The 11144-nt window shown below is 35.6% G+C and overlaps 1 protein-coding gene across 2 annotated transcripts; it reads right to left on the minus strand.

Moving 5' to 3' along the window:
- Positions 1–1685: 1685 nt before the first annotated feature.
- Positions 1686–9480, minus strand: ormdl3 (ORMDL sphingolipid biosynthesis regulator 3). 2 transcript variants are annotated; one of them, XM_048171236.1, is made up of 4 exons: positions 9412–9480; positions 8709–8923; positions 5104–5255; positions 1686–2810 (listed from the first exon to the last, which is right to left on the minus strand). In XM_048171236.1, exons 2-4 carry the CDS (start codon positions 8880–8882, stop codon positions 2675–2677), a joined length of 462 nt encoding a protein of 153 aa, XP_048027193.1. In that variant the 5' UTR covers positions 8883–8923; positions 9412–9480; the 3' UTR covers positions 1686–2674. The 2 variants fall into 2 exon arrangements, with proteins under 2 accessions (XP_048027193.1, XP_048027192.1); XM_048171235.1 differs by lacking the exon at positions 9412–9480 and adding an exon at positions 9133–9405.
- Between the last annotated feature and the right edge of the window lie 1664 nt (positions 9481–11144).

The following is an 11144-nucleotide window of genomic DNA, read 5'->3' on the forward strand; positions in this document are numbered from 1 at the left end:
TCAAATCAATAAAAATGCAATAAAAGAAAGTTTTCTGTTTCAGTGTTGCCACGGTTAATGCATTTTGCCTTAGTGAGAGAGCATAATGATAACATGGTAAAAGAGAACATGGTGATTGGCCATCAACATTGATAAGCACTTAAACATTCACATTTTGTTGATGCTTCACAGAAATGTTCTGTACCTTAGCAAACTGCATTAACATTTAGCCTAAGTTATCCTGACTCACACTGGGACGTGAAGTGCAGGAGCTGTACATACAGTATCTCACAGAAGTGAGTACACCCCTCACATTTTTGTAATTATTTTATTGTATCTTTTCATGTGACAACACTGAGGAAATGACACTTTGCTACAATGTAAAGTAGTGAGTGTACAGCTTGTATAACAGTGTAAATTTGCTGTCCCTTCAAAATAACTCCATTAATGTCTAAACCGCTGGCCACAAAAGTGAGTACACCCCTAAGTGAAAATGTCCAAATTGGGCCCAATTAGCCATTTTCTTTCCACGGTGTCATGTGACGCGTTAGTGTTACAAGGTCTCAGGCGTGAATGGGGAGCAGTTGTGTTAAATTTGGTGTTATCACTCTCACTCTCTCATACTGGTCACTGGAAGTTCAACATGGCACCTCATGGCAAAGAACTCTCTGAGGATCTGAAAAAAAGATTCGTTGCTCTACATAAAGATGGCGTAGGCTATAAGAAGATTGCCAAGACCCTGAAACTGAGCTGCAGCATGGTGGCCAAGACCATACAGCGGTTTAACAGGACAGGTTTCACTCAGAACAGGCCTCGCCATGGTCGACCAAAGAAGCTGAGTGCACGTGCTCAGCGTCATATCTAGAAGTTGTGTTTTTGGGAAATAGACGTATGATTGCTGCCAGCATTGCTGCAGAGGTTGAAGGGATGGGGGGTCAGCCTCTCAGTGCTCAGACCATACGCCACACACTGCATCAAATTGGTCTGCATGGCTGTCGTCCCAGAAGGAAGCCTCTTCTAAAGATGATGCACAAGAAAGCACACAAACAGTTTGCTGAAGACAAGCAGACTAAAGACATGGATTACTGGAACCATGTCCTGTGGTCTGATGAGACCAAGATAAACTTATTTCAGATGGTGTCAAGTGTGTGTGGCAGCAACCAGGTGAGGAGTACAAAGACAAGTGTCTTTTTTACAGTCAAGCATGGTGGTGGGAGTGTCATGGTCTGGGGCTGCATGAGTGCTGCCGGCACTGAGGAGCTACAGTTCATTGAGGGAACCATGAATGAGCAGAGCATGATCTTTGGAAACTGGGCCACAGGGCAGTATTCCAACATGATAACGACCCCAAACACACCTCCAAGATGACCACTGCCTTGCTTAAGAAGCTGAGGGTACCTAAACCCTATTGAGCATCTGTGGAGCATCCTCAAATGGAAAGTAGAGGAGCGCAAGGTCTCTAACATCCACCAGTGAAAGAGGACTCCAGTGGCAACCTGTGAAGCTCTGGTGAACTCCATGCCCAAGAGGGTTAAGGCAGAGCTAGAAAATAATGGTGTCCCACACAAAATATTGACACTTTGGGCCCAATTTGGACATTTTCACTTAGGAGTGTACTCACTTTTGTGGCCAGCGGTTTAGACATTAATGGCTGTGTGTTGAGTTATTTTGAGGGGACAGCAAATTTACACTGTTATACAAGCTGTATATTCACTATTTTACATTATAGCAATGTGTCAACTTCAGTGTTGTCACATGAAAAGATATAATAAAATATTTACAAAAATGTGATGGGTGTACTCACTTCTGTGAGATACTGTAAGTCCAACAAAACAGATTACAATCCAAAGGTCATTTGCACAGCTAGACTAAAGTTTCTCTCTTGGCAAAAAAAGGATCCAATCCAATATTCCCTGTATCTGTGCTCCCCATCTAGAGCTCTTAGAGGGTTTTAATTCCCATGCAACTCATTTTATTACTCAATATTAAGTGCATGTTATAAAAGAGTGAAAGGTTTTAGGGCTCTGGTTAAACACTAGATATGTATCACTGCAACCGACATATGCGCAATCAGTTTAAAATATCATATATAAATTAAACTAGTTTTGTTTTAAATCTAAAAACGTGTTTTAACTTTTGAAATAAAGGGCTGGCAAAAGTTTTATCAGAACAAAGTTCAACCATGGGATTGAAGACAGTCTTTTGCACCTGGGCTAAAAATAGCCTTGTACACTTTCTTCAGAAACACAGTACCTTTCTTCTCTTTCCCCAGCACTGCATACTGGGAAATGCTGACTCAGGCTCCCAAAACAGTTAAGACATGATGAACCAGATTATTTTGACTCATCAGATTCATTGCATCAACGCAGCTTTTCTGCTAAAGTGACTGAAAGCTAACATGTGGATCCACATGACGTACATTATGCTGTTAGGCAACAAAGTAGAACAGAGGTCTTAACATCTCCAGAGACCCTCATCTGCTGCATTCTGCTGGTGGTTCAACAATTGCATTTGTATCCATCAAATGTTATACAAAAAAACATCAATAAAAGTGATGTCGTAGCAAACAATTCGGCCAGTTCGACCGCAAAGCAGAAGAGCATCTGAAGAAGCCCTCAATTTCCCCCTTTTTTATTCTCACAGAGTAAGTCAATGAGCACCCTGTGTGTCTCTTGCGTTGAAGAAAAAAACCTCATCAGTACTTATTAATTCCGAAGAGACGGACCCCGTGGAACTGAGGAAGTTTGGGGATGAGCACGGTGAGCAGGGAAATGGTGTTGATGATGAAGTGGACCCTGTCATACTTTGTATAGAAACTGGTCAGGAAATACCTGTAGAGGGGAAGGACAAGGACAAGATCAAGTCAGATGTCAAATAGCAACATGAGATGCACAGATGCAGAGGCTACAGAAGTTGCTCAAGCAAGCACAGCACAACCCTGCATCTAATGGGAACACAGGATGTGGTTTCTTCATGCTGTAACAGAATGCTGTTCACACATCTATAAAAAGATGATTTAAAATCAAAACTGACATATTTATCTTCTTAATGAATAGTAATACTGTGAACAATAGTGCATGTTACTCTAAAGAAAAAACGCAATTTAATGCAATTAACGCAGCATCCTTCTTTTTTCCTTTTTTTTGTCATCCTTTGGCTGCACTACAGTGTATGATCACACTATCATTCATTCAAGTTCCATTAAAGCAATAAGACGCAAAAAAAAAGAACTTAAATCTGTACTAGCACACTGTCTTTAAAGCGGCCAAACACCCGAAACGCGCGCACAGAATGCAACTTCAGACAGCGCGCCGGTGCCGCATTGAGTTCTGTTTCGACCTTAAACTGACAAAAACACACAAAATTATGTCAAAGTTCCTGTTTTGTAGAGTATCCTCATAAGCTCGTAAGTCTTAAATTAGTTAAAAAAAAGTGTTAAATGAATGTAAAGAGTTGAGAATATAACGTCAGATCCATGTCATGAGTGTCAGGTCTTAAAGAGACAGCAGCCTAATAAACCTGCTGCTATTTGTCATTAATGTTAATCAAAGAACAAGAAACAAATAGAAATCACTCACTGCTCTTGACTGAATAACTTTTGTAGCTTTAATAAGGATTAATCTATATTCAATTTATAATTTATGCAGTGAAGACTGTGCAGTGTTTCATTTGACCTGTTGACCTTAAAATCTTAAAGTGCTCTTTACAAGGTTACATGGGTCAAAAACAATGAAAACAATAACTTTTTTGTGCATTTTAGCAGGGCAGGTGCAAATCTGAACCAGCCCAACTGGACTAGTAGAAAAAACTTTGAGATCTGATATATTAAAGGCACAGCTAAATGTGATATTTATTACAATTTGTTTGTCACCTTTATTTATATAGCACTTTTTACAATGCAGATTGTTTCAAATCAGCTAATGTGTTTATGTGAAGATTGTTTATGTTCACTTAAAAAAAAAGTTGTTATTTTTTTAAAGACTAGTAAATTCTACTGTAATGTTGAATGGCTATAATTAATGGCTTAAATTGAGGGGGGGAAACCCATTAAATAGAAACATCAGTATCAATATTGGTATCAGGCCTTCATTCATAGTGCTTAGTAAAAAGATGCTAATTAATAAATATTTAAAATGTATCATCTTTATGTTGTTTCTACATAGCCTTTCTACTCTCTATTTTGTAGATTCAATGTGAAATTATTACAATATAATCATGTTTTAATAGGCCTAACAGAAAAATGTGCAATGTATTAGTTTTTTTTTTTTTTAATTGATTGAAAACACGAATTAATAATATAATATAATATAATATAATATAATATAATATAATATAATATAATATAATGTTTATCCTGGCTCTGTTTTAGCAAATCTTATACTATACAGTGTTGCTGTTATGGTTAACTAAAACTATTAAAAATATTTTTTGTTGAAATATTTTTTTAATTGAAATAATGTTGAAATATAATAAAAATTAAATATTAGATGAAAAACTTAAACTTAACCTTGTCCTGGCAACTAACTGAAATAAGCTTAAGTTGCTAAAACTAAAATAAAATAAATTGAAGCTAAATAGAAATTACTATATATACTCTATATTATTTATAATATATAAATAATACTAAAATAACACTGCTACTATGTAACATCCACTTTTCACCATCCAATTCCCACGGGATATAATGAAAACAACATCTTAAACCTGGTTTGCCGATCTTAGCTGCTCTCTCAGACTGGTCAGGCTCGTCTGTTGGCTACTTTTAGAGGCGTTTTAAGTACTTTTCTGCTGGTCAGACAGGAAGACTAACCTAAACACCAGCTACACCAGACTAGCAACCTCCTTATTCCTCACAACAAATACACCCCTGCAATAGGAGAGGAGAAGACACAAGAGAGAAAACAGTAGAGCAAATGATCTGACTGACTAAATGTTTCTAAATCCAGCTCTCTTTGCCAGCAGACACCACAGGAAGTCAGCATCACTGCCTCTTGCTCATGGTCATGCAGTGCAAGCTGTGAAAGCCTCCACAGTTTGTGTGCAGAACACAACCAAAAAAGACAAATTAGCGTGACGGACAAAATGAAGCTCCTAACAGCACTGAGTAAAAGCAAACACTCTTACAGTATAATAGGGGTGATGGTGAGAAACTTTCGAGAGGCGGTGAACTGGACCCCGTAGTCCATCTGTTCCCAGTGGGTCAGCAGCCGGGCCTTGCCTTGGTCCGGAGTCTCAAACGGCGTTCCTTTTACCGTGTGTAGGAAGATATACATGCACTACAGCAGAAAGACAGTCACAGAACATCATGACCTTTGGTACAATTCTTCAAAGCTCTATCAGCAGATGTTGTGAAACTCTTAGAACAACAGCAAGAGCTGATCTTTTCTGGGAGCAGGACAACTAAGAAAGGTGATACAGGATGGCTCTGTAAGTCCACCATTGGCTGAAATTACAGAACCTGGAGTCAGCAACTGAACAGGCCAAAATTCAGCAAGAAAAAATGTTGCCGTTTTAGAGATCCTGCAGCTGGGGACTGTCACAAAACAAATGATTATTTTAAGCCTCTGCTTCTTAAGAAAGCATCTGTGCAAGAGTACATTTACACTATGAAACTAATACTAAATGGGTTGCAGATCTGCTATACTGATAGCAGGAAATTACAATGCTATAGAAGTGTTTATAGTGTGGCTAAGGCCAGTTCACACCAAGAACGATCATTATAAAGATAACTATAACAATAACTATATTAGCGCTCACATCAATGTATGATAAGGTTCTATTTATTATTTAGTTATGTCATCTGCCACTTTAAATACTTGAGCTCTTTACAGTGGGATCGATTCTAATTGGCTGTCAATGTTTTTATGGTTCATCAGCAGGAAATCAGTATTGTTACAGCTGTGGTGTGGATTTCCCTATTCTCATAGAATAAGAAGTATTATTAAACTTTATAGTTGTCGTGAGCAGTGTGAATGGGACTTTAGGAGAGCACAATAAAGTGTAAAATCAGTTTGTAAATGGGAGGGAAAAAATGCTTCCCATATCTTTTGGGAAAGATATGGGAAGCATTCCCATATCTATCCCATATCTTTTGTTGGATATACACAGCACAAATTCAAATGTCACTTTGACACTTGTCTGTTGGCATATGTAAATTGACAGGTTGTCAAGTCATCTTCATTTATATAGCGCTTTTCACAATAAATATTGTTTCAAAGCAGCTTCACAGTGACAACTGGAAAATTAATTGACAGAGATTGTTTTGGATTTACAGCAGCGCTAAGAAAAAAAGTATTATCGAGCTAAAGTTGGTTTTTGATTGAATCACTTCTGTTGTAAAAATTGTTAATTATTATTCTAGGTTATGTCCTTAAAGGGTTAGTTCACCCAAAAATGAAAATAATGTCATTTATTACTCACCCTCATGCCGTCCCACACCCGTAAAACCTTTGTTAATCTTCAGAATGCAAATTAAGATATTTTTGTTGAAATCCGATAGTTCAGTGAGGCCTGCATAGCCAGTAATGACGTTTCTTCTCTCAAGATCCATTAATGTAATAAAACATATTTAAATCAGTTCATGTGAGTACAGTGGTTCATATTAATATTATAAAGCAACGATAATATTTTTTGTGCACCAAAAAAAAAAAAAAAAAAAGACTTATATCCACCTTATTCCTGACTAGCCTACTGCGTTTCGAGTTATGGGTTGCACTTCTGGTTTGGGGAACTTCCATTCAAAAAGACTGAAACGAAACGTTTCAAATCATAAGGTTGCCCTAAATAAAGCTTATCTGTCACTTTGACTGAATGAGCTGTCAGTTTTTTCTTTCATGTTTTATTTTCAGACATAATGAGAATAACATAACGCTTGGTATTTTAACGTAACATTATAACAAGAATATCTATGGCAAGCTCTTTTCAGTCGCTGCTTTCTATCCTCGTGATTATTTTCTTTTCTCCCTTTGCATTCCACTGTAATAGTATGAAAAAGGACAATATATACTGCACATTTGTGGTCTGTTCTCCCGATATAATTTATGATATATCCCATTAAAAATTCACTGGAATGAACAAAGAATCTCTCGTTTTTCTCCTCAAAGTCTCTTTCCAGGTTTGTTTTCACAGGTAAATACAGTTTATTATCTGTAAAAATGATGGAAATCACTTTGAAATAGTATCACGCAATGCTGAAGTTCATGAACATTTTTTATTAAGGCAACATATATTACATAATACAGATATATGTCACTATAGTTATATTTAACCCGTCCGTTATTGCTGTGGAAAGAATCGCGATTTTTCATGGCCTGTTGAAAGTAGCCAACCTTGCTGATGCTTTTACACTTTTAAATGTCCTTTTAATGTTCGTTGGTTGAAGGGGTGAGTAGAATAATGTCATCTCATTGTACCCAGATTTAAAAAAAAAAAATGCATTATTGCATTCATAGAGCGAGCCTTTCACTGGCTGTTTACAGCTAAACGCAAGTAACACCCATAATTTGCGCAAAGCGCCATGGGGCGTTGGAATAAGGTGGACACTGATGGCCGATTTCAAAACACTAGTTGCGTCCCAAATGACGCACTATACACTATGCACTTATACACTATGTACTTACGCACTATGTACTCATCCATGTAGTGTGTGAATTGTTATTTTGAATAAGGTTATTTATTTTGTCATTTAACGTCGGAGTCTGACAGCCCCTCCCCCTCCGCTACGTAATTAAAGCTGCGACAGTGCATGAAGTGTCCAACATTCCACACTTCGTTTTTTCCGTTAATTTAGTGCATCATCCGGGTATTTAAAGTGTACTTTTAGTGTGAATGCACTACTGGCACTGTTTATACTTAAAAACGTCATAGAATAGTGCATAAGTACGCGAACTGGGACGCACCGCTTCATGAAGCTTCGGAGCGTTATGAATCTTTTGTGTCGAATCAGCTGTTCAGAGTGCCAAAGTCACGTGATTTCAGCAGTTTGGTGGTTTGACACGCAAACCGAATCATGATTCGACACAAAAGATTCATAACGCTTCGAAGCTTAATGAAGCAGTGTTTTGAAATCGGCCATCACTATACAAGTCGTTATTTTATTTTTTTGGCAGACCAAAAATATGCTTGTCGCTTTATAATATTAATACTGAACCACTGTACTCACATGAACTGATTTAAATATGTTTTTAGTACCTTTATGGATCTTGAGAGAGGAAATGTCATTGCTCCCTATGCAGGCCTCACTGAGCCAGAGGATTTTTAACAAAAATATCTTAATTTGTGTTCCGAAGATGAACGAAGGTCTGTGGATAACACATGAGAGTGATTAATAAATAACATTATTTTCATTTTTGGGTGAACTAACCTTTTAATACAACATACTGTAGACTATATTAAATACTATAAAAACTACAAAAAATAGGTTCACTTGCAGTGAGGATAAACATGGTTTGGGCACAATTTGTTCTCTGCAATAAATTGCCTGCCAAAAGCATGAAACCATACAAATGTTCCCTTCAGTCAATATGTCATGTTGATAATTTTGCATATTGTTGAGCCTATAAAGTTCATGGTATATTATAAACATTTCAGTGTTTGATTTAAAGACAATTTTGGTACTGTGTTGGATCACCACTTGATTTGGCAAAGCAAACACTGACCTAAAATCTTATAGCAGTGCTCTATGTGACAGCAGTAGATGAACTTTGCACATGTCATTCAGCAGCACTTACCATGTTATGGATGAGGTTTGTGAGGGTCCAGACCACAGGCACGCTGACGAAGGGTATGCTGAGCAATATGATGTGTAGGAGGCCGATGCCAAGCACATATGAAAGCCATATACCCCTGCTGTTCATCACTCGCGTGTTTGGATTCACCTCACTGTGCGCCGTGCCCACATTCATCCTCGCGCGGTAGAGGGACACTCAGAACTATTGCGCACTTACTGTCACAGACAAGAAGCAAGTGTAAATGCACATGTGTGTTTAAAATTACATTTAGTTCACTGACATTTGGATTCATAGACTATAAGAGTCATAAAACAATATGTAACAACCACAATGAATATAAAGAGTGTGGAAAAGCAACTTCTGAAACTGTTCAATTATTGTTGTTATTTAAAATGATAAGTAGGACAAAGCACTGGTCACTTACATTACAATATTTCACGAGAGTCTTCACGAATCACGAAGAAACTTCACAATAAGTCCTTTCGAAAATTATAACAGCCCTATTTTGCTCGTTTCGTAAACGTTATCAGGATATCTTCCTTTCTGGAGCCTTTATGCAATGTAGCCTTGCTGTTTTGCGCACACGAAACTTGATTCGTCTGTTTATTTCATTATGTTTGCTTTGAAGCACTTTGTTCCTGTGCAAACAGATGACAACACAGCAAGACTTCATGGTTTCACGTCATCATTTTTCAGAATTTACCTTTAGAAAGATGGAAATGTATTCATCGTTATACGCGCCGATTGGATGGTGTGAGTCACGTGGAAGATGTTGCCCAATCAGCGTTCGATGCGTTGATAATTTGCTGAAAAGGCGCACGCCCCTTTAACGTCATAGAAAGTGCTAGTGAAGAGAGATTAGGCGATTATGCAAAAATACAGAGATTTATGGGTATAGTAGTTTATTTAAACGAAATATTATACATAATGTAGTAGTCGCTAATGGCTGTTTTATAATAACAAGTTCATAACAGGTTTTGTAATAACTAGTTCAAATGTGACAGGATTTCACAATGGATACTTTGTATCCCGTTATGAAAGTTGCAATGCGTTTACTGTTTTAAAGGGGTAGTTCACCTAAACCCTCCCTCGTGTTGTTTCAAAACTGTATTACTTATTTTCTTCTGTGGAACAAAAAAACAACGTTAGGGTCTGACAGACGCAGTCAACAACACTTCATTTTCATGATATGAGGGAAAAAATGCAACAACAGAAAAAGAAGACATGCCGTCAGTCCCTAACATTCTTCCTTCTGTGTTTAGTAGAAGAAAGAAAGACATATTGGATTGGATCAACATGAATTCATGTGTTAATGGTGACAGGATTTTCATTTTGCTGAACTATCCCTTAAGTACATCATACTACTGTGTTATTGAACTATTTAAGATTAATTGTCTTAGGTAATTCTTATACTTGTTATGTCTTGTTATGTTTCCACTGCACTGAACAATTTAATATCATGGGTGTTTCCTAATTCTTCTGGCACTGATTTATTTATTTATTAAAATTAATAGATTTGTTCTTTCTGAACTCTTTTCTTTCTTTTTGTTATATTAAGTTCACATAGAAACTGCCCTCAAAACCTTTTATAGTTGTTTTGTTGTTGTTGTTGTTGTTGTTTATTTATTTATATATTTATTTTGCTATTTTAATGTCCTTCATGTAGAGTTTGCTCCTTGTCCAAGAAAATCATACTATTAATTTTCACTAAAAAACATAAATTATCAATAATTAGCCAAACAAAGAGTGAAATGAATATAAACTTTAATATAACATTATATATATATATATATATATATATATATATATATATATATATATAGTATATATATATATATACAGTATATATATATATATATATATATATATATATATATATATATATATATATATATATGTCCATTATGTCCTTTAATAAAACATTATATATATACATATATATATATATATATATATATATATATATATATATATATATATATATAGTATTATGTGACAATTACATATTTAAAGTAAATATCACTTGTAAACAGAATATTTTTATTGTGTATTATTTCTGATTTTGTAAAATTATGTATTGTATATATATATATATATATATATATATATATATATATATTAGTATTATTGTATTTATTCTAAATACATAAATAATATTATTGAACACACTGCATAATTTTACAAAATTAGAGTTTAATCAGAAATAATACACAATAAAAATATTCTGTTTACAAGTGAAATAAATATATATATGTATGATGTAAAAAATACATGAAAAAAATCAAAGTAAATATCACTTGTAAACAGAATATTTTTATTGTTGTGTATAATTTCTGATTAAACTCTAATTTTGTAAAATTATGCAGTTTGTTCAGATATATAATTTTATTATATGTACTTAGAATACATACAATGTTAGCTGTGAAAATAGTCACA

This window comes from Megalobrama amblycephala, linkage group LG20 (genome assembly GCF_018812025.1).
Source record: "Megalobrama amblycephala isolate DHTTF-2021 linkage group LG20, ASM1881202v1, whole genome shotgun sequence".
NCBI classification, from domain to species: Eukaryota; Metazoa; Chordata; class Actinopteri; order Cypriniformes; family Xenocyprididae; genus Megalobrama; species Megalobrama amblycephala.